Genomic DNA, 27,446 nt, shown 5'->3' with positions numbered 1-27,446 from the left:
GGGGAAGAAAACTATGAGATTCAATTTTTCGATTATATATTGCAACATTTGTTTAAGGATATAAAATATACTCTTTCACGAATATGTGCAAATATTCATTTCCTGGATATTATAGCAAAAAGTATTTTTAAGTTTAATGAAAAGATTTGATTGTAAAACACCAACTCAAGAGACTACAAGAACACTCCTTTTCAAAAATTAATCTGAAAAGACAAGTTTGAAATTGTAGAAGAGAATGTTTATGTGATTATGGAATTATAAGGCATTTTTAAGTACTACTATGATGTACGAAAGAAATATAAAACCCTATTTTGAGTGTTGCTGTAGATCAAAAAATTGTTTCTTAAAGTCATATAAGACATTCTGGAAGTCTAGGAGCAAATAATTTGAATTGGTAAACTTGAAAATGTTTTTCAAAAATTAGTCGGGGACTCAAGCTTTTTGTGTCAGGTCATCTCTTCCTAACTAGAAAAATTATTATGAAGGTATGTAACCACAGATGACCTGGTGATTTATTATTAACACTTTTATTGAAGTGCACTGGCATTTTAAGAAAACAATTAGAGATGCCTTATCATTTTGGGCATTAAAAAGATCAATCCCTTTTCTTTGCTGTTAGTAAGATTGACGATAAACTGTTTTGCATAGAACATTTCTACATGTGTGCTGTTTTAATTTTCAATGAAAAGGTCCTTTTTTTTTTATAATAGTTTTAAGCCCAACGAAGGAGTTATCATCATAGGAGCCACAAACTTCCCAGAGGCATTAGATAAGTAAGTATTAAAATTTTTGTGATATATTCTAGAATAGTGATGAACTTTAAAAATATTGTGCTAAGTGAAGGAAACCCATCACAAAATATCACATATTATATGATTGCTTTTATATGAAATGTCTAGAATAAGCAGATCCATAGCAACAGAAAGGAATTTAGTGGTTGCCAGAGGTTAGGGAAAATGAGGAATAACTGCCAGTAGATTTGGGGTTTCTTTCAGCTGGAGAAGAGAGGGAGGGGGTAAAAATTCTCTAAAATTAGATTGTGGTGATGGTTGGGCAACTCTGAATATATTAAAAACCACTGGGTTACACTACCAAACGTAAAATAGATAGCTAGTGGGAAGCAGCGGCACAGCACAGGGAGATCAGCTCGGTGCTTTGTGACCACCTAGAGGGGTGGGATAGGGAGGGTGGCAGGGAGGGAGATGCAAGAGGGAGGGGATATGGGGACATATGTATATGTATAACTGATTCACTTTGTTATACAGCAGAAAATAACACAACATTGTAAAGCAAATTATACTCCAACAATGATGTTAAAAAAAAACAACACTGGGTTTTCGACTTCAAATTCTATGATATGAAAATTGTATCTCAGTAAAGCTGCTAAAAGAATCTGCTCACAACTCAAACGTCACAAAGCTTTTGGGTGGGGGGTAGAGAGGATTTTTAGAATAAAATTTACTATAGTTTAAAAGTTTTATTGGTTTTATTATATAGAAGTTATTCATACTTTCATTTGATCTAATAGTTGGTTCTTGCCTAAGACTCTAGTTTAACATTTTGTACTTAATAGCAGTAAGATGGATGTGTAGCTCTCATAATAGATTGCTATAGAATTATTTGTTCCTTGACTGGCTGACTTGCATGTCTTTGTCTCTGAAGGGCTGTATGCTATCTAGATGCACACATTTATCTATATGAACCTTTGTTCTGCCTTCTGGTTATTGAAACTGTTCTTTGAGCCACGTTTTATAAGGAACTAATCTGAATATTTATGTTCAAAATAAATATTGGTTGCCATTGTCTTTCCATCTTCTCTTTAGGATGTCAGTCCTGTTTAACTTGACCTTCAGCACAGTCAGCTTATTAATTTATATTTTCTTTTTGTATTCTCCCTTTAGCGCCTTAATACGTCCTGGTCGTTTTGACATGCAGGTTACAGTTCCCAGGCCAGATGTAAAAGGTCGAACAGAAATCTTGAAGTGGTATCTCAATAAGATAAAGTTTGATCAGTGTAAGTCTTAATTCGACGATACAGACATTATCTCCATAAAATGGTAATATATCAATCCACCCTGTTTGTGGTCCTTACTCAGGATGTCTTAAAAGACAAATTCCTTTAAATGTCTATTTTTCTCTCCTCTTGTTTGTCCATAAAGTCCATTTCTCAATGAACGTGTGTCCAGAGATTCTGTCATTTTGAATCCCGATTTTAAAGAAAGTTTTCTTTTGAGTACTTAGATAATACTTGATGAAATCTATGTATAAATGTTTCTTTAGATGAATGTAAAATATAAAATCATATAAAAAGCACCTGTATATTATGAGCATAGTACCTCATGATATAGTCACTTTGGGGCCAAAAGAGGGGAAGCAGACTATAAAACAAAACACATGGAAATATTATGGAACTACCTGAGTAATAAAAGCAGCTATTAAAGCTGCAGTATTTTCAAAGATACCTGAATCAATTCTTAAAACCAAATATGTTTCCGATAATAAGGGGGGCTTCTATGTCCAAAGTTATTTCAAGATGAAATTCTGAAAACAAAATGTCTATGAATGTGCTTTTTCAGTTTGTGGTTAGGCCATAATTAAAGGTTTGTAAATCGTTATCTGGCAACTCTACCTTTCTCTGTTTATCACAAAGTTATTTAAATATAATAACTTTTGTGATTTGTCCCAATGACAATTTTAATGGTGTGTTTACTAGCAGTTTTGGCATTTTTCCCCTTAGAATTTAGTGAAGTAAGCTTTTGTAAAATTACAGCTCATGATGGCTATCTTCTTTTTTCTTTTGCAATGTGAGTTCTTTATGAAGAGCTTTTTATTAGCTCTTCTGAAATTTTAATATTGTGTCCTGTCTGCATATAGCTGTTGATCCAGAAATCATAGCTCGAGGTACTGTTGGCTTTTCTGGAGCAGAGTTGGAGAATCTTGTGAACCAAGCTGCTTTAAAGGCAGCTGTTGATGGAAAAGAAGTGGTAACCATGACGGAACTAGAGTTTTCCACAGATAAAATCCTAATGGGTAGGTTTTCTTTTTTTTTCCCCTATGTTATACTGTTCATTATGTTAGAGAAAAAATTCTCTTTTTTTTAAATTGCCACTTGGTAATTTTTGGTTTGGTGGTAATTCACTCTTTTTTTAAATTTTTTATTAATTTATTTATTGGCTGCATTGGGTCTTCGTTGCTGCATGCGGGCTTTCTCTAAGTGCGGCGAGCAGGGGCTACTCTTCATTGCGGTGCATGGGCTTCTCATTGTGGTGGCTTCTCTTCTTGTGGAACATGGGTTCTAGGTGCGTGGGCTTCAGTAGTTGTGGCTTATGGGCTCTAGAACTCAGGCTCAGTAGCTGTGGCGCATGGGCTTAGTTGCTCCACGGCATGTGGAGTCTTCTTGGACCAGAGCTCGAACCCGTGTCCCCTGCATTGGCAGGCGGATTCTTAACCACTGCGCCACCGGGGAAGTCCGAGAAAAAACTCTTAATTTTGAGAGAAAGTTTATAAAAAAGAAAGGTATAGAAACATGCAAATATATACTCTAACAGAGCAACACAGTTTGGCCTGTTACAGAACAAATGTATTATAACTTATATTACACTCTTTGGGGGCATGAGTGCCCATGTCTTTCCTATTGTCTGATATTGCTGATAAAAGAATACCTAATTTCATTGTTTTTCAGAATTTAATTTTTATTTTACATCTTGAATTGCCTTCAAAACAGGTTAGTTATGATATTCCTGTTAAATTAGAAGTTTGTTTTCTAGAAATAGAATAAAGCTTTTCCTTTTGATATAAGGATTAAGATGATAGTTTTTAGTTTGGTTTTCAGTTGACAAATTATGGTTTACATGTGTTGTAGAGTGGAATCTACTCATTTTTTAAACTTTCAAACTTTTAAAATATTTATTAATGATATTAAATCATATGACTCTAAGAATGACTTTGAGACAAAGGAGCTTCATTCATTTAAATATACCTTCTTAATGGAGTATTTTACTTAAGTAAATTTTTATTCTTAGGGCCTGAGCGTAGAAGAAGTGTGGAAATTGATAACAAAAACAAAACAATCACAGCGTATCATGAATCTGGTCACGCTATTATTGCATATTACACTAAAGATGCTATGCCTATCAACAAAGCTACAATCATGCCACGAGGGCCAACACTTGGACATGTATCTTTAGTTTTTCTTTTCTTTCAAATAGTGCTCCCCAGGAGCTTATGTAGGAAATTGCTGATGAAAACATTTCAAAAGAAAATTCAGCTACTTCCTAGGTGTGTTGATACTTTCTTCTTTAGCTTCCTCAAGTGTCTTGAAATCAGACATACTTGTGAAATTTACCTGCTAATAAAGGATATCCTTAATATTTCAGATAATATATTTACATTATGAAATGTAATTCAGGAATGACAGCAAAGTATAATTCTTAAATATGTAGTTGCTCTTTTCCCCTCGAAAGAAATTATGTATCATAGTGACTGGTTCAATAGTTTTCTAAGTTTTTTCTCATTGAGTACAAGTTTCATTTTCATATCTTTCTAATTATAGACGTTTATTTTTATTTATTTATGTTTTAAATTTTATTTTTGGCTGCGTTGGGTCTTCTTTGCTGCACGCGGGCTTTCTCTAGTGGAAGCGAGAGGGGGCTGATCTTCATTGCGGTGCGTGGGCTTCTCATTGCGGTGGCTTCTCTTGTTGCAGAGCACAGGCTCTAGGCGTGCGGGCTTCAGTAGTTGTGATACATGGGCTCAGTGGTTGTGGCTTGCAGGCTCTAGAGCACGGGCCCAGTAGTTGTGGCGCACAGGCTGAGTTGCTCCGCGGCATGTGGGATCTTCCCAGACCAGGGCTCGAACCGTGTCCCCTGCATTGGCAGGCAGATTCTTAACCACTGCACCACCAGGGACGTCCCTATAGACGTTTTAAACATTTTTGTGCAACGAGGGACAAACAGTTGTATTGCAGGATTAACTACTTATTATTTATAAACTGCACTTTTGCTTTCCTCATTTTATACATAGCTGGTTTGGTAATCAATCACCATGACCATCTCTATTAAATGCCGCTGAGCTTTCAGCATCATGGTATTAAGTAAGGTCATGAGAGACAAATGATAATTCAGGTTATTAATGTGAGTGTTTCAAAACTGTGTCTGAATTTTTTCTTTCTTTTTCAATTGTCTGGGTGTACCTGTTGCCTGAAAATGATCGACGGAACGAAACTAGAGCTCAGCTTCTTGCTCAGATGGACGTCAGTATGGGAGGAAGAGTGGCAGAGGAACTTATATTTGGAGCTGATCATATTACAACAGGTTGGCTGCAAAGAATAGCTTTGGTTCAAATTGTGTTTGTTGGTTTAAAGATTTTTTTTAACTTGAGTTTTATGTATATTTCAAATTTTCAGGTGCTTCCAGTGATTTTGATAATGCAACCCAAATAGCAAAGCAGATGGTCACCAAATTTGGAATGAGTGAAAAGGTAATGGCTAATTTTAATCCTTCCTCATGTATCAAATGTTGATGTGCCAAGTGTCTCTTTGTGAGAGAGGATTCTCATTATAAATTGATAGATTTTCCCCTGTCTCATTCCAAATGGATTTAACAAAGCTGACTCTAAACTAAATGTCATTTTCTGAGAAATGTAACATACTCTTTCCATTCCAGCTGCTCAAACAGTAAGAGTTATTGCTTCATGAATTAACCAAATGATAATATAAATTCTTTAGCTTTTTTTATTCATATGACATCGAAGACCTACTTGTTGAGCTTGCTTACTTTGCCCTTTCCACATACTTCACATTCTTACATTATCACTGTGGCTCCATAAAGCAATTCCAGTACTCTGTGAATTGTGGATTTCTGGACTAGAATAGCTGCTAAGGTTTTCTAAGAAGGTACTCAGAACGATACTTAGGATTTAAAATTTTCTCTCTTGTTCACACTTTTTAGTATTATACTTTCAGAAGAATAATGAAGTTTTTTTGCCCTCAAGGGCATTTTTATATTGTATTTTTTCCTTGCCCCCATGATATTTATTTTCTTATGTATAGGATAGTACTTCCTCTGTTACATACATTAGTGTTGGAGGTTTTTCTGTTGGATTTCTTTCTTTTCATTGATTTTAGCTTGGAGTTATGACCTACAGTGATACAGGGAAACTGAGTCCAGAAACACAATCTACTATTGAACAGGAAACCAGAATCCTTCTGAGGGTAATGATCTTTTTTTAAATGTTTATTTATCTATTTAGTCAAAATGTGCCTAAATATTTGGGTGCTTGCAAAAAAACTAAAGTTCCTCTGTTTTATAAAGTTAATAGGTGCACTGTTGCTGCCGTGATTATCTATGTCATAGACTGGATCTTTGACATAGACTGGAAACCCTGATCATAGACTGGATCTTTATTTTATTCTGGCCATAGGCTAAGAACAAGTTATATATATATATACATATATATATATATATGCATATATATATATATACACATATATGTATATATATATATATTTTAAATAAATTTATTTATTTTATTTTTGGCTGCATTGGGTCTTTGTTGCTACATGTGGGCTTTCTCTGGTTGCAGCGAGCAGGGGCTGCTCTTCATTGCGGTGGCTTCTCTTGTTGCTAAGCATGGGCTCTAGGGCACGGGCTTCAGTGGCTGTAGTGCGGGGCTTCAGTGGTTGTGGCGCGCGGGCTTAGTTGCTTTGCGGCTTGTGGGATCTTGCAGGACCAGGGATTGAACCCGTGTCCCCTGCATTGGCAGGCGGATTCTTAACCACTGTGCCACTAGGGAAGCCCAGAACAATTTACATTGTGATTTAAATATTCAGTCCTTCTTTAGCTGATATATTTCTAATATTTTATGTATTTTCTTTAATTTGATTATTTTACTTGGACATGGTTATGTTCAAAATGTCTAGTAATTGTATTGTGTTTATATGACCTGTGCTTCTTGGTGTTGGTAAATTCATTTTTACATTTTCCACCCAATTTTATAAGGACAAAAATATAATTCGCTAGTAAAATATTGGCAGAAACATTGTACAGGCAAATATGACACTGCCAAAAATGAACTGTTATTACTGCCATTATTCATAAGCTGATAAACTTAATTCAGACTCACCTTTGGAAAGAGAGTTGAAGGATTTAAATGAAAAGTTCAAGGTGGGTTGCAAAAAAAATCAAATGTACGGAAGTCAGGGATCACCTCTAATGATACTGTATTACTGTATTGAGAGGTGAGTGTGTTACCAAGTAAAAGAATGGAAATTATATCTTTTCTGGCCATTCTAGATTGAGTAAATTGGTGAAATCTCAAGAGGCAAAAGGAGCAAACTCCCTTTCCTTTTAGCACGTATACTGAAAAGAGAAATAGATTTCTGTGTTCACAGACCTTATTTAGAAAGCAGATGAGTACAGTGTATACTTTTATTTCTTAAGTAGCTTTTTGTTTAAGTAGTCCTCAGTTATCTCTATGATAGATTTTGAGGTTAAAAATGTAACATTTCAAAGTATGAAAGAGTTATCTTTAGGGAACCAAGCTTTTAAATGCATTTATCTTTCATAACTAGAAGTCAATAGATTTTATAGTTTTTTTAGGGTGCATAAAGGCTTTTTATCTCATTGAGGGTTTGTGCTTCTCCTAAGGTTTCTGCCTCTTACATATCTGCTTTGTATTTCAGGATTCGTATGAGCGAGCAAAACATATCTTGAAGACTCATGCAAAAGAGCACAAGAATCTAGCAGAAGCTTTACTGACCTATGAGACTTTGGATGCCAAAGAGATTCAGATTGTTCTTGAGGGGAAGAAATTGGATGTGAGATGATAGCTCTTGATGCATTGTTGGTTTTATTGCAAGACCATAAGTAGCACTGCAGTAGTCGTATTTTGCAACACTTTTCTCCCATTCTTGGTATCACTCAAGGGTGTGAAACACTTTGTCAGTCTTTTGTCACATTTATCTAATTTTGATTATTCTCATGATGGACACCTACTGCAAACAGCAATTTACTAAAGAAAATAAAGAACTATCAGGATTGAAAACAGCTTGTTTGAGAAATGTCAATCAGTTATTAAGTTGAAAAAAAGTAATGATTTTATGGTTGGTTATAGTGCTAGACGTGAATAGAAATTGTGCCTTTAGCTCTTGGGAAGTATTTTTACTTAGGAAAATAAAATTCTTGAAGGATTGTCTTTATTTCTAGATAGTACCACTTATCTTTGATAAAGAAATGATGCTATTTGGCTATTGGTAAATCATATTTCTACATACATCAGTGGAAACTTCATTAAGATGCACTTAATTATGATCTAGATTGACCATATATAAAGTGTTTTTTAAAAACAAATCTAAGAGTAGAGAATTGTGAACCTACAGATACAATCGGAATTTAAATGATTATTATAAGCTTTTTAAAATGCAGCTTGCATTTTCATGGTCTTTTTTTTTAACATTACTATCACTCTGAAAATGAAGTTTACTTCAGAGCAGCAGTATTTTGTTAAATAAACAAGTAACACACCTCAAATTATGAATAACTATGTAATTATGCTTTGCGTTAAAACCAAAATAAAACCAAGAACCCAGTCCCATTCAGAGTGAACTTTTGAATTATGCTGTGTTAGAAATGGAAAGTTGTGTTTATTTTTCAGTCAGATTTTGTGAATATGAATGTGTTGTTACAGAATTTACAGATGACTTTATTTAACTCAGTAGAAAAATTATTTTAGAGCACATTGTAGTGGTTTTACAACCATACTATATTCTTGAAGTGATTTTATTAAAATTACCTACAGTTTTCTAGTAACTTTTAAGCTGTATATGGTCTTCGTTGAGGTTGGTAGAGGGAGCTTGCTACATGATATTCTTGCCCTTTATTTGGGTAATTTAAAATTTTGATGTACTTTCAAACTTAGAGAAACATTACCAGAATAATACAAGGAATTCTCATATACCCTTGATTCAGATATACCAGTTATTTTCATTTGCCCATTTTTTATTGCCCCTGCTTCCTTTCTCCCTTCCCCCTCTCTTCCCTCCCTCCCTCCTTCCCTCCCCTTCTCTCTGTGTTTATATATATATGAGTATACATGTCTTTGCCTGGACACGTTTTCATTTGTCTTGGTAGACTTCTAGAAATTGCTGTGTGATGTGGTGAGTTTCTGTTTAACTTGTTAAGAACCTGATGAACTGTTTTGAAAGTAACTATATAATTTAATGTTCCAACTACCAGTGTATGAAGGTTCCCATTTCTCCATATCTTGTACAGTGTTTCTTATAGTCTTGTCTTTTTGACAAAGCCAATCTAGTGGGTATGAAGTAGAATCTCATTGTAGATTTAATTTACATTTCCCTAGGACTAGTGATTTTGAACATCCTCTGCTAGGCTTTTGGTCATTTGTATATCGTCTTTGGAGAAATGTCTGTTGAAATCCTCCCTCCCCTCTTTGGGTTGTTGTCTTCTGTGTTGTAAGAGATCATATATTCTAAAGACAAGTCCTTTATCATATGGATCTTGTTTTTTTGTTGGTTTGTTTGTTTTGGCGGTACACGGGCCTCTCACTGTTGTGGCCTCTCCCATTGTGGAGCACAGGCTCCGGACGCACAGGCTCAGCGACCATGGCTCATGGGCCCAGCTGGCCGCGGCATGTGGGATCTTCCCAGACCAGGGCACGAACCCATGTCCCCTGCATCGGCAGGCGGACTCTCATCCACTGCGCCACCAGGGAAGCCCAATCTTGTTTTTTTTTAATCCAGTGTGAAAATCTCTGTTGTTTGAGTAGGGTGTTTAGTTCATTCATATTTAATATTTATGTAGTGGCTTTTACATCTGCCATTTGCTATTTGTTTTCTGTTTTTCTCATATCTAAAGAGATCCCTGTGTTCCTCTTCTTCTTTTTTGGCTGCACAGCATGGCTTGTGGGATCTTAGTTCCCCAACAGGAATTGAACCCGGGCCCTTGGCAGTGAGAGCACGGAGTTCTAACCACTGGACTAACAGGAAATTCCCTGTTCCTCCTATTGTGAGTTATGTCTTAGCAGTTGCTCTAGGGAAGACAGTACACATTTATCACTCTTAATCACAGGCTCCTTCAAAATAATACAAGTTTAATTCTGTCACAATGCAGTAAATTTGTTCCAGTATATCTCCCTTTCTTTCCTTTGTGCTATTGTTGCCATGTTACATCTGTACGTGTTACAACAACTTAATACAATTATTAACTACTGGCTTATATAATCTTAAGTCCTCTGTCTTTATCTGGGGATGTCTTTATTTTGCCTTGTTTCTTTGTTTGTTTTGTTTTTTTGCAGTTAGCGAGCCTCCCACTGTTGGGCCTCTCCCGTTGCAGAGCACAGGCTCCGGACGCGCAGGCTTAGCGGCCATGGCTCATGGGTCTAGCCACTCCGCGGCATGTGGAATCTTCCCGGACCGGGGCACAAAGCCGCGTCTCCTGCATCGGCAGGTGGACTCTCAACCACTGCGCCACCAGGGAAGCCCAACAGTTTATTCTTTAATCACTTTGAGTGTGTCGTCCCACAGCCTCTGATTTCCATTATTTTTGGTGAAAAGTCAGCTGTTAATGGTAATTTTGGTCTCCTTTTCCAATAGGTTTTCACTTGCTGCTTTCAAGAATTTTTTCTTAGTCTTGTCTTTTAACAGTTTGACTATGATGTGTATAAGTGTGGATATCCTTGAGTTTTTCCTACTTGGGATTCGTTGAACCTCTTGGATCTGTAGATTAATGTTTTTCATCAGATTTGAGACATTTTTGGCAATTATTTCTTCAAATATATTTATTTGCCCTTTCTCTCTTCTTCTGGGATTCTCCTTTCACATATGTTGATCTGGTCTCTGAGGCTTTGTTCATTTTTTTCATTGCTTTTCTCCCTCTCCTCTTCAGATTGAATACTTTCTGTTGATTCAGCTTCAAGTTCACTGATTCTTTCTTCTTCTTTCAACTGAATTTTTCATTTCAGATATTATATTTTTCAGCTCCAAGTTTCTGTCTGGTTCTTTCATATACCTTGTATCTCTTTACTGAGATTCTTCATGCATTGCACCATTTTCATCATAGCTCTCATTAATTCTTTAAACATGAATTCCATTAGTTCTTTGAACCTGTTCATAATAGCTGCTTTTAAGTCTTTGCTCATTCTAACATCTGGAGATACTCAGTTCCTATTGAATGCTTTTCTTCCTCAGTAAGGGTACACTTTCTTCTTTCTTTGCTTTGTAATCTTGTTGAATTTCAGATAATGTAGCAATTACTAATTCTGAATTTTTCCCCTGAGGGTTGTTCTTGTTTTATTTAGTAACTTGCCACCAGTAAATTTGTGAAATCTGTCTCCACGGCAGTGTGCAGTCACCGATGTCTCTACTCATTTTTTAAAATAATAAATCTTGCTTCCTAAGCATTGCTGCTGGATTGCATAGCTTAGCATATAGCCAAAGACTGGACAGAGGTTGTGTTCAAACCCCATCAGTCAGGCCTCCACTCTGCCAATGGATCTGTGTGGGCTGGCAAGTACATACAGTGTTCAGGTCATTTTCAAGTCTGCTCTGGTCTGAGCTTTCTGATGGGCTTTTTTGCTTCTCCCTTGTGCATATGTGCAGGCTTTGGCAACCATGGGTATGTGGGTGGCCTGAATCAGCTTCAGTTTCCGCTTTGCATGCCTGTACATCTGGAGTATATAGAGTGCTTATCCAACCCAGATGGCTGTCTTACCTCCTAGAACTTCCAGTGAAATCCCTGGCTACTCTGTTGTTTGCCCCAAACAGGACTACAACCTCACTGAGCCTTGTTTGCTTACCACTGAGCTCCCAGGTTAACTTACAATGCATCATATCAAATGAGTCCCCTCTGGCAGTGACAACAAGTCTTGTTCCCTGGGTCTGTTGTTGCCCTGGTTGAACTACTGCACCCGTAGACCTGGCCCGGGATGTGGCAGCACAGTAATCCCACAGGCTCACAGGTTCTTTCCCTAACTGGGTTTCATGAATAAGCACTTCTTAGTTTGTTGTAGATCTTCAGTTAATTTCCAGAGTGCTGAAATGGCTGTTTTATTAAACAGTTTATCCAAATTTATAGCTGCTTTTTAAAAAATGGAGATGATTTGTCAACCTCCTCCCCTCATCATGCCGAAAGTATATTTCCCCAGCTTATTCTGAATCACATTTCAACCAAATCAGTTTAATAAGGATGGACTTTGAGAGGACTTGTAAACTTTTTAAAGCTGTCCATTGAAAGCTACCACAATGCCAGAGTTTTACAAGTAACCTATACCTATTCAATAGATTACTTGTGGTAATTGATACATGTTTTATTTTTAGATATTCTTTGTTCATATTCATTTTAAAGTAAATACTGAGTTACTACAATCTGGCTAGTTATAAGCATTTTTCTTAATGTAAGTATGTAATATTTTAATAAAATATGTTGGAATGTAGATTTGATCTTTGAATTGAAAAAATAACACCTATTCGTGGACATAAAATTTGGAGAGTTGATACATTTGAACTGAGGATTTTATTTCTATGCAGATTCTCCCCTGTCCCCATTTTGTCACATGAATCCCTATTCTTTTGGGCAAGAATGTGATTCCCCAACACACACCCCTCCCCACCTTTTAAAACAGAAACTTAATTTAGTTATGTATCAATGCTTCATATGGGAATATAATGGGTAGCTAATCTGTTATGAATTTGAGAATGTATTTCATGAAAAAAGAAATTACAGAGCTGCCAAAGAGAGAGGGTGAGAGGGAGAGAGGTTGTAAAACCTGGTTTGGGGAACTCGATATGAATCTAATCTCCCGCAGTTCTGGGAGCAGGTATGTAACTCATACCCAGGGAACCTGGAATCTGAAGGAACTCGTAGGTTACTTTGGCTCAGGACAGGAGAAGAACTGCTAATGTGTTGAGACTGTTCTGCACTCTCAGCATTTGCTTTGACAAAGACTGTTTGAGTGCTTATCGAGGACGTTAGTCAAGCGTGAAAGAGAGAAAATGAGCCCTGGTGGTGGATCCACATTGGATACCGCACAAAAGGCCACTTAGAGGCGTGAACAGGCCTCAGAACAGGATAGTCCAAAGAGGGGCTCTGGATTCCTTAAGAGCTAAGAAGAAAGAATGGATTACATTCACTTAGGTCAAGGGAGTTACAGGTGAGAACAGCTGTGGGCACGGAAATGCCCCTGAGAGAGAGAGTCAGCTTTAAAACAATTGCCAGATCCAGACTGCTCAGAACCATCTCACATAAGAACTCTACAGCCCCCTGCAGTTTTGAACCTGGCAGCATGGGAAACCACGATTAGCCAGCTGAAGGAGGAAGGATGGGATGAGGCAGGAAAGGAGGGGACCATGCCTGCCTTCCACCCCTACTGCAGGTGGTCTGCCTGTAGCATGGCCTAGCTGATTAACTCTGACTTGGCATTTTTATAGTTCTGTATGTTATGTGGGGCTGGACATTGTTTTTCAGTGCTTTGTGAGTTAAAGCAACTCTGGACTTCTTATTACTTGAGAGTAAGGGTTTTCAACCTGGGTTGGGAGAAGAACCTCTGAATATTTAAAAGGGTAGTGGGAGATGAAGTTGCCTTCTAATTATATCCCATGAGTCAAAAATAGTGGTTACATATATTAACAGATTTTTGTTTGAACACTTTTCTGGGTGATATAATTCTATTCATAAGATTTTTCAAAATTGAAATATTTGTGTAATTTCCATCATAATCATGTATGGGATATGTGTGTGAGTAACTATTTTAACAAAGCTTCTAATGTCTTGGTATTTTTTTAAATTTTTATGGAAGTATAGTTAATTTACAGTGTTGTATTTCAAGTGTACAGCAAAGTGATTCAGTTATACATATATATCTATATATATTCTTTTCCAGATTCCTGTCCATTATAGGTTATTACAAGATATTGAGTATAGTTCCCTGTGCTATACAGTAGGTCCTTATCTGTTTTATATATAGTAGTATGTATATGTTAATCCCAAACTCCTAATTTATCTCCGACCACCGCCCCCCTGCTATCCGCTTTGGTAACCATAAACTTGTTTTCTATGTTTGTGAGTCTGTTTCTGCTTCGTAAATAAAATAAGTTCATTTGTATCATTTTTTTTAGATTCCACATATAAGTGATATCATGATGTCTTTCTCTGACTTGACTTCACTTAATATAATCTCTAGGTCCATCCATGCTGCTGCAAATGGCATTATTTCATTCTTTTTTATGGCTGAGTAATATTCCATTGTATATGTATGCTACATCTTCTTTATCCATTCACCTGTCAGTGGACATTTATCGAAAAGATACATGCACCCCGGTGTTCATAGCAGCACTATTTGCAATATCCAAAACATCATGGAAGCAACATAAATGTCTTGGTATTTTTATATGATTTTATTTCCTCTTCCCCCTTATATGATATTTTATTGTACTATATTATGGTTCAGTATTCTTTCCCCTTAAAATTCCTATGCAATTTAGTCATGTTATATTTCCATAATCATTATCAGTTTAATACTTTTAATATTGAAATAGCTAATCTAGGGATTTAGTAGAATGATCTATTTATTGTTAAAATGGGGACAAGAGAAACTGCTTTTAGTTGATTACAGCTCTTATTTCCCCCTTTATTCTGTTGATAACATTTCTATGATTATGTTAAAATTCAGGAATTATTTTGTGGGATCTTATTCTTTGCTCTCCATTTTATGTTGGTAAACTCTAAGGTTATATATCCTTTGTCCTTTCAGCTTCTCTCTATATTTTTGTATCATCTGTATGCTGATGACTTCTTAGTCTTGCTCTATAGCCCTTTTCCATTTAGGCTACGTGTCCAACTGTTTTTCTCCATAGCATTTGATTTGTATGTTCATAAGAAGCTGTTATTGGGGACTTCCCTGGTGGTCCAGTGGTTAGGACTCCACACTCTCAATGCAGGGAGCGCAGGTTCAAACCCTGGTCTGGGAACTAAGATCCTGCATGCCACATGGCGCGGCCAAAAGAAAAGAAGAAGAAGAAGAAAAAAGCTGTTCTCTAATTTATTGTTTCTGTGTCTGCCTTTTCCCACCTGGTGTTGAGTTCTAGGAAGGAGTCTTGAACACTGGTATCTCTAAGACTAAATGCAGTGCTTTATAAGTAGACAGCTAAAAAATCTTCAGTGAGTGAAAGAATAATAGGCATTCAGTAGATTGATCCTAATTCCCCCATCAGGCAGAGCACTGGAACAGATGGGTCAGATTCTCCATAGATGGTTAAATAATGCCATAGAGAACATGAGTAGTAAGTGGTTTTTTCGTCTTTGAAAACATCGCAGTGACTGTAACAATAAAGAAGATGGAATGTCTTCCTGAGGAAAATCTGCCTTCTTTTTTGGAAGATAAAATGTGCAAGGTAGGACTGAGTGCCAGGCTAACAGTATCTTTTACATAGAAGGATCTGTTAACTGGATAAAAAGATAACTTTAAGACCTGCAGCATGTGAAACTCCTTAAGTATTCTGGATTGATTTCATACAAGATGTGTTTTATCTTTGATCAACCAGTTGCCTCCATTCACAGTCCTGAGGCATGTTAAAGACCAGTTGTTGGTAAACTTGAGATGTTAGGAATGTCTGTATAACTCTCCTGGAAGTTCTGAACTAGGTGATGAAAGAGACAGAGTTGCGAGAAGACAGAGAAAGAAGAGACAAGATATGGAGGATTGGAGAAGATGGTTGCTAAAGAATTTCCAGGAAGAACAAAAGAGAGACTGTTTATATTATTTGGAAATAAGCATCGTTATCTAAAAAGAAACCCAAATCAACTATAACCAAAATATCAAATGACTGAATGATTATAAGAAATTTGTGAATCAAACTATGCAAAGCCTGGGGCTTCCCTGGTAGCGCAGAGGTTGAGAATCTGCTGCCAATGCAGGGGACACGGGTTCGATCCCTGGTCCTGGAAGATCCCAAATGCCTCGGAGCAACTAAGCCCGTGTGCCACAACTGCTGAGCCTGCACTCTAAAGCCTGCAAGCCACAACTGCTGAGCCCACGTGCCACAACTACTGAAGCCCACGCTCCTAGAGCCCGTGCTCTGCAACAAGAGAAGCCACCGCAGTGAGAAGCCCACGCACTGCAAGGAATAGTAGCTCCCGCTCGCTGCAACTAGAGAAATCCCGCGTGCAGCAATGAAGACCCAACGCAGCCTAAATTAATTAATTAATTAATTTTTAAAAAAACACTATGCAAAGCCTGATGCACAATGTTTCCTGGTGGAGGGAGCATAGCTCCCACCAAGTAGAAGCATCTTGTCAGCATTAACTCTGCTAGGCCAAAAGGTTCATAATTTTTATTTTTAATTTTGCTGGAAGATAATGTTTTATACTGTTATAGCACAAAGAAAACTGACTTCAAAATTTATCAAAACTTAATGTGATTTTTTTTTTTTTTTCTTTTTGCGGTATGCGGGCCTCTCACTGTTGTGGCCTCTCCCGTTGCGGAGCACAGGCTCCGGATGCGCAGGCCCAGCGGCCATGGCTCACGGGCCCAGCCGCTCCGCGGCATATGGGATCCTCCCAGACCGGGGCACGAACCCGTATCCCCTGCATCGGCAGGCGGACTCTCAACCACTGCGCCACCAGGGAGGCCCTTAATGTGATTTTTTTTTCTTCCTGTTTGGGAAGTTGATAGGAGGGCAAGTGCATACTTGTACCCTGGTTCCACTTTCTGTATGCTTCTTCATCCTTGTTAGATTTTAAGATTCTTAGGTTCGTGCTTCTTCTTAGTGTCATAAGATCTCAAATCCTCTCATATAAAATTTGAAGAAAGAGTTGCTAAAGGAGTACATATAAGGTAAAAAGAATGTCTCTCTTGGTTGGGTTTTATAAAAAATACACCTGTTTTTTTAAATACACCTTTTCTAAAAGTGAACTGTTACTATGCTTCTCAGTACCCCGAATCACAAATTTCATTTATCCACCAAAGCTGCTGTTGGTCACTGTTAAAACTGATTATATGGTTAGCATTACATTTTGTAAATTACTTGTGATGCCAAGGTGATGTTTAGGATTTGTGCTTAACTCTGGGGGAAATATTTCTTTAAATGGATAATGCTGATTTTTTTAAGAGGGTTAACATAAATCATAACAGTGGGAAAATAAATTTTGACCAGAACTTTCAAACTATCTCCTATTTCCTATGCACCTAATACCATCAGCATGAAGTCATCCACATAATGGGTAAATTTGATGTCCTGTAAGGTAGTGAGAATATCAAGATCTCGGTGGATTAAACTACCACAGAATTATCAGCATTTGATGAGCAAATGTTGTCTTGAAGCAAGATGATGAAGTTGAACCCCTATCCATATCAAGTAAGAGTAGAAAGCTTCTGGTACCCATGGTTAATTTGTGAACTGATTGTATCCTTTGATCATTAAAAAAAAAATTTAGGGGACTTCCCGGGCGGTGCAGTGGTTAAGACTTCGCCTTCCAATGCAGCGGGTGTGGGTTTGATCCCTGGTTGGGGAGCTGAGATCCTTCATGCCTCACAGCCAAAATAACCAAAACATAAAACAAGCAATATTGTAACAAATTCAGTGAAGACTTTAAAAATGGTACACATAAAAAATCTTTTGAAAAAATTTAGTTCCTTGATTGTAAACAATGTTTTATTAATTATTAATATTAAGTATTTTATTATTTATTAATAAAATTAATTAATTTTATTAATTATACATGTTAATGCCTTATCTGTATTTGCATTTATACTTTTTTTTTTTTTTTTTTTTGCGGTACGCGGGCCTCTCACTGTTGTGGCCTCTCCCATTGCGGAGCAGAGGCTCCAGACGCACAGGCTCAGCGGCCATGGCTCACGGGCCCAGCCGCTCCGTGGCATGTGGGATCTTCCCGGACCGGGGCACGAACCCGTGTCCCCTGCATTGGCAGGCGGACTCTCAACCACTGCGCCACCAGGGAAGCCCCATTTATACTTTTTGTGTGTGTGTGGCTGCACCGGCCCTGGCAGCGAAAGCACCAAGTCCTAACCACTGGACTGCCAGGGAATGCCCTATACTAAATTTTTTGGTCACAAATTTTATGTGGCCAAATGTACTGATATTTTCTTTTGACACTTCCATTGTTTTTGTTTGAAAAATCTTCAAAAACTTACAAATAATACCACTCATCCATATTTTCTTCTAAAATATTTAGTGGTTTCATTAAAAAGACTAAACATTTTTACTAACCTGGAGTTTCTTTTGGTGTATATGTTGAGATATGTAGTTAACTTCTTATCACAAATTGATTTTTCCCAAACCATTTATTAATAATCTATATCATTCTCATTGATTTGTATAGTTTCTCTTATGTTAATACATTCTCACCTCTTACTGTTTTCCAGTAATATGCTTATTCTTCTGTAGGCTAGTATTTAATAATTATATTTTTATATTTACTAATTATGTATTTTATAATCTAACAGAAAATATTTATCTTAACTTTCTTTAAACATATTTAAAGCTATTTTATTTTAACTAGAAACAAATCACTATATGTCTATGCAAAAGCAACATATGTTTATTGCTGAAAAGTTAGAAAATATAAATAAGAAAATAAATATGAAAGAAGGAACACCTTAGTAGTGAGTGGATGTAACTATGCCTCATTCCCCTAACACTGGGTCCCCCATGTGCAAGGTTCTGAGGGGTGATGTTAAGCTTTTGCCCTACCTCCTTCCCCTCTTAGAACCCACTTGGGTCCCAGGTTGGTGACTGAGGTGCTTAATTTGTTTCCAGTGAAAAAAGTTTGGCCACAAAGGGGATGGCCATTACACCTTTCTTGGTACCAACTCCCTATAAAACTAAGAGGTCCTATGTTTGCCACAGACTCTGGAGCAAAAAACGGCTTAAGACTTTATGAAGTAGAGATGCCAACCCATTTTTCTTGTAGATGGAAGTGCATTGCTGGCTGACTGTAGTCATGAGAAAATAAGCTCAGTACCAATAAGAGAATAATAAGAAGAATAAGAGAAAATAAGCTCAGTGCCTTCTCCTCATAGGAAGCAAAGACCCTCGTTGGAAGGGCTAAAGTAGGCACGTTGCCAACTGATGCTCCATATCCTCACAATGCTGGGGGGTCAGGGACACAGGGGATAGTCTGGATTCTATGGGAGAGAAGTATGGAAGTAAAACAGCTGAAATTTTAACTTGCATTCCTAGTGAGTTTCAATGTTTGAGAGTTACAAAGAAAAGTTACAAACACCCCAGTCTGCCTATGGAATCTCAGGAGTCACAGATGGTGTCTACTCTGGCTAGGTAGCCAAGGTAGGAAGAGGGTGAAAATTCTTTCCAGCTATAAACTGCCATGATAAGCAGAAATTATCCTAAGGGGGCCACAGAGATGAGGGGTATGTTGGGCACGAAAATGCTCAGGTCAGGTCTCCACTGCTAGGGACAGGGTAACAAACCATGCCAGTTTTCCCAGGACTGTCTTGGTTTTATCACTGATAGTCCTGTGTCCCAAGAATGCCCCAGTCCTGGACAAACTGGGGAACCTACTTGGGACACATAGTAGACTGACAGCCCCAGCAGCTGTCCTTCTGGATCCACGTCTGCGTCTGTCCTATGCCCATGCTTCCCACGACTGCTCCCAGTCATTGTACCCACAATAGGGGTAAAATACAGGCCCACTCCTGGAAGATGCAGGATTTATTTATCATATGACTTTGGCTCCAGGATTCCCCTTTGGCCTGGCCAGAAATGTTGTTAGAACTGTGCTGCAGTTTTAGACTCTCTCTACCCAGTCTTCTTTGTTGCCCTCTATCTTCACTTCTTCCATTCTTCCTAGCTCCCTCCCTCCATAATTTGCTATGGCCACTTAACATATTACCACAAATTTCGTGGCTTAAAACCACACATATTTATAGTATAGTTCTGGAGGTCAGAGGTCAGAAATGATTCTCACTGAGCTAACATCAAGGCTGCATTCCTTTCTGGAGGTTCTAGAGGACAATCAGTTTTCTTGTCTTTTCCGACTTGTAGAGGCCACCTGTATTCCTTGGCTTGTGGCCCCTTCCATCTTCAAAGCCAGCAATGACCTGTCGAGTCTTTCTCACATCATTCTGACACTCCTGCCTCCTCCTTCCACATATGAAGGACCCTTGTGATTACACTGGATCCACCTGAATTTGTTAAGGCATCCATAACATGTTTTTCATCATAAAACAGGTATTACTCTGACATTATTAATTCCATTAACATATGTTAAATAAATATTAAATAAATAATTATTAAATAAATATGCAGGAAACCACCAGGGCATTATTTGAGTCTTAGATAGGCATGGGAGCTCTAAGCAACTTTACTTTAAAACAATTTATTTATTTATTTGGCTGTGCCAGGTCTTAGTTGGCAGCACTTGGGCTCTTTTAGTTGCAGCATGTGGCATCTAGTTCCCTGACCAGGGATCGAACCTGGGCCCCTGGCACTGGGAGTGTGAAATCTTAACCCCTGGACCACCAGGGAAGTCCCCAAGCAACAACTTTCTAGAGGGCATCTGTTTGCAAAGAAATCTGGGAATCTTAGCTTTCAAGTGCTTGGGGATCCAGGTAGCATTTGACAAGGACATACAGAAGTTCAGAGTTGGCCTAGCATATACTCCTTGAGTATCTCTGGTCTATACAGAAACACTAGAGTCAACCAAATCTTGACAACCTACCTGGAGTCCTGGTGTGTGGTTCTTATCTCCCTACAGCCTGGTAGTGTCTTTGACCCTCATTGCAGGCTGCATCAGCAAGTGTCAGAGTCTTCTTCAGATGTCACAATAGGGAGCCTTTACTGGTCTCATAGGTCACACTGGGGAGTACTGCGGAGTCAAATAGAGGACAAAAGATTATTCTCTGGTTGGGGTATCATAGGAAGAAAATTGTGGGTGATCAGAGTTGAAACCAGTCACACACATCAAAACCATTTGGTGCAGCTAAGCTGGATAGACCTGAGAAATGTTTTTTTGTTTGTTTTTTGTTTTGTTTTTGTTCATTGCTCTTTCACCAGTGAAGAAGACACTGTCCTGGAACCAGCTATCACTTCAACAGGGACCCTGCCTCCCTCCAGAGTTTTTCGGCACAATTGCTTTCTTTCTTTCTTTCTTTTTATTTTTTTGGCTGTGCCGCGTTCCCCAACCAGGGATGGAACTCGTGCTTGCTGCAGTGGAAGCGAGGAGTCCTAACCTCTGGACCTCCAGGGAATTCCCCCAGCAGCAATTTCTGCTGAAGGTCTGGACACCTGACTTCTGAGTCACTAATTCCAAGCAATTTGTTGTCAAATCATTCAACCTACAAAGCACAAAATGGCATTAAACGGCCTCTGAAGAATAAGTACCTAAATTAATATCTACGCATTTGTCTTGCTGTAAAATATGGCTGCCAAACTTTCAAATTTTGCTGGTGCATCTTGTGCAATGGTGGTATCTGTTACTTTTTAATTTGGTTAATCAAAATTCTTAAAATCATTAACATGATTTTGATCTTGAAATCATCAACAAATGTAATAGGAACCTGCTGAGTTTTGGGATAGCTGGTTTTGTATTAACTGTTGTTGTGAGCCTGCTTCTGCTTCTGTCTGTTTCACCCACAATACCAGGTTTGGTTTAATTGTATTGTAACTGTATAATTACAGTAATTGTATAATTACTGGATCAAGTACTACATTAAAAGGAGTTTCTGTATACAGTCGCCTGTTTCTACCAGTATGGAGTATGGAGTCAACCTATTTTGCTTTATTCCTAAGAAATGGAATAAAGATGGAAACACAAGTTGCAGATAGAGAAAGATGGAAGCAAGGGAAAAGATTATTTAAAGTTTGGGAAATTTTAAAGATATGGGACAAGGATAAAGCATAAGAGGTTTCATAACAATGGAGATGATAAGATTCCATAAGGTCACTATGATGATTAGATTTAGGAGTGGGAAACAGATTTGGGTGGATAAAGCAAAGGAGCAAAGAGACTATTAAGAGGAAACACGAAAGTTAGATGTCCCTATTAGTTAGCTAATTACTGAAAAATTTGGCTAATAGAATTTTAGGGAAATTTAGCTATATTGATTTTTTAAATTTGTAGCAACGATCTTATACTTCAATAAAAAACAGAGTACTTGTTTGCATTCTACTTGATTTTTTTCACCTGCATACTATTCTTCAATATTCTTCAATCTATACCAACCAGTTTGTGCCTTCCTTAAGTACTGCCAGAAACTATCAACTCTTTCTCCTGTTACAAAATTATAGCTTAAAAAAGTTCTTCACTCTTGTTGTCAAACGAATACACAGATATCAAACAATAATCGTTTACAAATTATAATGAAAGAATAATATACCATTACAGAAAAAAAAGCGCCCAGATACAGATATATCAAGAAGTGTACAGGATTTACTTAATGAAAAAAGCTACCAAAGGCTAATGAAGGACATAAAATAAGACAAATTGAGAGACATAACATGTACCTGGATACACTGATACAAGAGACTGATTCTCAGTTAAAATTCTCTTCACCTAATTACAATCAAAATCTCACTAAGATCTCTCTTTAGCTTGGCATAGTGATTAAAAATTCATCTCAAATAATGTAGAGGTAAACATTCCCAAGAGAATACTGAAAAGGAAGACTAAGGAGGGAAACCTTGGACCTGTAATAGATATTTCTATTTTACACACTACTGACGCTATAAGAAGCAGACCAGAATGGAAAACCCAGAAACAGAAAAAACATCCGAGAATTAAATGTAAGATTAAGGGGTAAACTAGGTGAGGAAAGATGGATTGTTTGGGACAAGTGGATAACCATTTTTTAAAAAGTTCTCATATGTTACACCATGCTCCAAAATAAATCTTGAATTTAGAGACTTAATTAGGGGAAAATAAAAGCAAAAACTAAAATATAGGTGAAGAAAATGTGCAGACGGAACGCTGGGCCACAGGGAAGGGTCAGGAGGCACGCGGAAACGCGTCTTCATTTCACCTGGAGAAACTGCGTTGGTTTCTCCTAAGTTTGCACTTGATGACACCTGTCGCCACAATCTCTGGAACCATGAAAACAGCTTTCTGTAGTTACATCTGTTAAATTCCATGGAGAAAGCCTGGGGCCCAGAGGGATGTGGAAAGGAATAAACTGAGGGATAAGGAGATTTACAGAGTATTTTTAGGGGAGCTCTCTGGGGGACGAGACCTTCTGCATCCTGAAGCTCCACGCCACTCTAGCCCCAGTCGCATGCGAAGACGACTCTCTCACGGGAGATTCTAAAATTTCCAAATGTCCAGAAACGCCCAGCCAGCTCGCACCATCGTTGGAAAACAACCCAGCGCGTCCCACAAACAATCGCAGAGATTTGTGACGGTTGGACCTCGCACATGCGCACTGGGCACTCCTGCGCTCCGTGCCTCTGTGCGCAAGCGCAGTGACGCCGTCTTACAAGGCGTGCACGCGCACTCTGTTTAGCTGTATCGCTTGGCTACGGTTATTCTGGGCTGAAAGATGAGAAACCGCGGAGCTTCCCAGCTGGGATGTTGTGGCTAGACCGCGTTGGCTTATCTGTACCGCTAGTGTTAGGCTCAGGAGACTGTGAGAAGCCGAGGGGGAGGTGAGGTGTGTCTGAAGCGTGTAGGCTCTGCGATGAAGAAGATTTTTGGCTTCGGAAGTAAGAAGGGCGAGTCGCTCTTCGGCTCCTCCACCAGCCCGCGGAGAGAGAGCGGTAATCGGGTCAACTCCCGGCCCGAGTACCACATCCGACACAAGGATCTCGGGAAGGTCCACAAAGCTGCCAGCGTGGGCAACGTAGCCAAAGTGCAGCAGATTCTGTTGCTTGGGAAGAATGGCTTGAACGACAGGGACAAGATGAACAGGTAACCGGGGCGGGCGGGAGGAGGCGGGGCGGGCCTGGGTGGGGCCCCTGCTGTCAGTTTCCCCTCCAAGGCTCGTGGACACCTACGTGGGGTCCCGCGCCCCGCAGACTTTATAGGCAGCAAAAAGCCTTAGCTGGTTTCGGACCCGCTCATGATTCCCCTTATAGAGCACTTTACTGACAGTTTTAAAGTCATTTGGCTGAATGTCAGTAATCACAGAAACGAAATTAAACATGAACAGCATCTTATTTTTAATGTACACATTTTTATACCGTAATGTTATATGTTACAGAGAAGTGCATAATGAGGAAAATAATTCTCATGACAGATCAACTTCTGGACTAAAAATTCCTCAGATACAATCCCGTATCTTTTTAAAAAAAATAATTTATTTATTGCTGTGTTGGGTCTTCATTGCCGTGCACGGGCTTCTCATTGTGGTGGCTTCTCTTGTTGTGGAGCACGGGCTCTAGGCGCGCGAGCTCAGTTAGTTGTGGAACGTGGGCTCAGTAGATGTGGAACGTGGGCTAGGTAGTTGTGGCTTGCCGGCTCTACAGCGCAGGCTCAGTAGTTGTGGCCCATGGGCTTAGTTTCTCTGCAGCATGTGGGATCTTCCTGGACCAGGGCTCGAACCCGTGTCCCCTGCATTAGCAGACGGATTCTTTTTTAAAAAAAAATATTTATTTTAATTTATTTATTTTTGGCTGTGCTGGGTCTTCACTGCTGCACGTGGGCTTTCTCTAGTTGCAGCGAGTGGGGGCTACTGTTCGTTGCAGTGCGTGGGCTTCTCATTGGGGTGGCTTCTGTTGTTGTGGAGCACGGGCTGTAGGTGCGCAGGCTTCAGTAGTTGTGGCATGCGGGCTCAGTAGTTGTGGTTTGTGGGCTCTAGAGCGCAGGCTCAGTAGTTGTGGCGCACGGGCTTAGTTGCTCCACAATATGTGGGATCTTCCCCGACCAGGGCTCAAACCTGTGTCCCCTGCATTGGCAGGCGGATTCTTAACCTCTGTGCCACCAGGGAAGCCTGCAGTATCCGTTTTATATCAGTGTACACCTATGTATATATGTTCTCTACTGAAGGACCTTAGAAGACAGCTTTGAAGTGGGAAGATGGTTGTGTCCTTGAATAGGAAGACTCATTTTCTTAAAATGTATGGTCTTCCCATATTTAAACCAAATAGGCAGATGGTGGTTTAAAAATTTTTGAGTTACACATGCTTTCTTTATTTGTTGTGATGAAATGAAAAGTTTTATGTAGTAGACAAAGGTTTGCCCTTCTAGATGTCAAAATGTGCTGTAAGTTCCCACAAATTATTCATTTACTAACAACTGAAAAGACAGATAAGTGAATGGAACAGAATAGAAAATGCCCAAACACCCAAATATATGTAAGACTTTAGAACTTGAACTGATGACATTTCATATTAGAAGGAAAAAATAAATTGTTTGTAAATGGTGCAGGAGTAAACTGCTAACTATTTAGAGAAAAGTAACTAGATTTTTATCTCACAAAAATAAGTTTCAGATGGAGTACAGATCAAAAATTTTAAATATACAAAGTGAGAAAACGACCAGAAGAAAACAAAATTCCTATTTATACATTTTTTTTTGTGCTGACAAAGACCTTCCTAAGAATGACTTCAAAAGCAAGAATTCTGGAGGTTGATTTAACAACATTAAAAAATTAAAACCCTCTGTAGATCAGAAAAGAAGATTAACAAAATAAAAGACAATGAGCTTTTAAAATATATCAACGTATTTGTATCAGGCAAGAAAACATATCTTCACTTTACAGAGAATTCTTTGAAATCAGTAAGGGGGAAGAAACTCTAATTTGAAATTGAGCAACATACTTTTTTGCATATCCATAAGTGACCAATGGATATAGGAAAAAAAATTAGCATTTCTGGTAAGAAAAGGAATTTAAGTTAAAGAGGAATGAAAAACCATTTTCCCTTCACAAAGTTTGTGAAGATGAAGAGCAGTGGTACTTATACTGCTGTTTAAAGTCTGAGTTGCTTTTGACTTTTCAAATAGGCAATTTGGTGATAAGTACCACATTTAAAAAATGTGTATTTCCTTTACACATCAATTCTCTTTATACAAATTAGAGGTAAATAATTAGAGATAAATTAGAGATAGGTAACATACAATTTGTTGTTCTCAACACTGCTTAAAATAGCAATGTATTAAGACGAACTCAAAGGATTTTATAAATAAATTGCAGTGTATCTGGTATGGAGTAATATGTGACCATTGAAGGTGGCATAGATAACAGATGTATGTTGACCTGCAGAGATGTACTTTGGTAGAATATTGAGAAAAAAATCAATTTCATTATATATAAACACAAGAAGACTATGGTCTTATCTTAGACACAAATATGTACAAAAATATGATAATTTTTGTTATTTCTGAGCACTTGTATTATAAGTGAAGCTTTCTTTTCCTTTTAAAAATATCTGTGATTTCTACAGTGAACATGTACAAAAATTCTAGTAACTGTTTAGTATTAGTGAAATAATCCTGGGAGAGACCAGGAATATGAATCTTGTACAGATAAAAATAATTTCTCACTTTCTATTTTTTTTTGGAAGTTTTTCAAGGATTGATATCTTGTGACAACTTTTAACCTCTTCAGAAGTAAAGGGAATCTTTTTATCCATGCCTGTAGATTTTACTAGGTATATATTTCGCTATATACACGTTTTTGATTTTGTGTAGCTTTATTACCTATAATACGTAAATGATTAGAGATTAATCATTTTACTTTATTGCAGTCTTATGAAAATAAAAAATAGTTAATGTAAGTGGTGATTATTACTATTGAAAAAGTTTATTAGAGTTTTAGTTGTGTCCTTATGAGAATACAAAATCAAAAATACAAATGTAAATGATTATTACTATTGCAAAAGTATTGCTTTACTTCCCAAAAGTTTTCTTTAAAAATATCGAACTCTCCAAAGTAACAACTGACATTAGAAATACAAAGAATCATGAGAGATTACTACAAGCAACTATATGTCAATAAAATGGACAACCTGGAAGAAATGGACAAATTCTTAGAAAAGAACAACCTTCCAAGATTTAACCAGGAAGAAATAGAAAATATAAACAGACCAATCACAAGCACTGAAATTGAAACTGTGATTAAAAGTCTTCCAACAGGGCTTCCCTGGTGGCACAGTGGTTGAGATTCCACCTGCCGATGCAGGGGACACGGGTTCGTGCCCCAGTCCGGGAAGATCCCACATGCCGCGGAGCGGCTAGGCCCATGAGCTATGGCCACTGAGCCTGTGCGTCCGGAGCCTGTGCTCCACAACAGGAGAGGCCGCAGCAGTGAGAGGCCCGTGTACCACTAAAAAAAAAAAAAAAAAAAAAAAATCTTCCAACAAGTAAAAGCCCAGGACCAGGTGGCTTCACAGGAGAATTCCATCAAACATTTACAGCAGAGATAACACCTGTCCTTCTCAAACTCTTCCAAAGTATAGCAGAGGGGAGAACACTCCCAAGCTCATTCTACAAGGCCACCATCACCCTGATACCAAAACTAGACAAAGA

The 27,446-nt window shown here is 38.2% G+C and overlaps 2 protein-coding genes and 1 long non-coding RNA gene across 6 annotated transcripts in view; 2 read left to right on the top strand and 1 right to left on the bottom strand.

The window, feature by feature from the left end:
• LOC309802319 overlaps nucleotides 1-23,438 on the bottom strand; it is a 104,426-nt gene extending 80,988 nt beyond the window's left edge. For all 4 annotated transcript variants that reach the window (XR_014293755.1, XR_014293756.1, XR_014293757.1 and 1 more), the window contains exons 1-2: nucleotides 23,215-23,438; nucleotides 20,709-20,855 (exon numbers count right to left, since the gene is read on the bottom strand). This is a non-coding gene — a long non-coding RNA (uncharacterized lncRNA). The remainder of the gene's footprint in view (nucleotides 1-20,708; nucleotides 20,856-23,214) is intronic.
• Nucleotides 246-7,960, top strand: LOC309802316 (ATP-dependent zinc metalloprotease YME1L1-like). The gene is made up of 8 exons (XM_082617753.1): nucleotides 246-773; nucleotides 1,902-2,014; nucleotides 2,875-3,030; nucleotides 4,023-4,177; nucleotides 5,186-5,312; nucleotides 5,405-5,478; nucleotides 6,125-6,211; nucleotides 7,682-7,960. Exons 1-8 carry the CDS (start codon nucleotides 682-684, stop codon nucleotides 7,823-7,825), a joined length of 948 nt encoding a protein of 315 aa, XP_082473879.1. The 5' UTR covers nucleotides 246-681; the 3' UTR covers nucleotides 7,826-7,960.
• A 13-nt stretch (nucleotides 23,439-23,451) lies between the features above and the next one.
• The window catches only part of LOC309802312 (ankyrin repeat domain-containing protein 26-like), a 162,158-nt gene continuing 158,163 nt past the window's right edge, over nucleotides 23,452-27,446 (top strand). The window contains exon 1 of the mRNA XM_082617748.1: nucleotides 23,452-23,888. Coding sequence (XP_082473874.1) covers nucleotides 23,659-23,888 — 230 coding nt within the window. The 5' untranslated portion in view covers nucleotides 23,452-23,658. The remainder of the gene's footprint in view (nucleotides 23,889-27,446) is intronic.

Source organism: Mesoplodon mirus, assembly GCF_964341445.2.
Source record: "Mesoplodon mirus genome assembly, chromosome: 4".
Taxonomy (NCBI): Eukaryota; Metazoa; Chordata; class Mammalia; order Artiodactyla; family Ziphiidae; genus Mesoplodon; species Mesoplodon mirus.
Note: the sequence above shows the minus strand (reverse complement) of the source record. Positions and strands in the feature narration are given on the sequence as shown.

Coding starts and splice junctions, on each gene's coding strand:
- LOC309802316 (XM_082617753.1), top strand. CDS start 682: ATGAAAAGGTCCTTTTTTTTTTATAATAGTTTTAAGCCCAACGAAGGA. Junction 774..1,901: donor TTCCCAGAGGCATTAGATAA/GTAAGTATTAAA, acceptor TTCTCCCTTTAG/CGCCTTAATACGTCCTGGTC. Junction 5,479..6,124: donor AATTTGGAATGAGTGAAAAG/GTAATGGCTAAT, acceptor CATTGATTTTAG/CTTGGAGTTATGACCTACAG.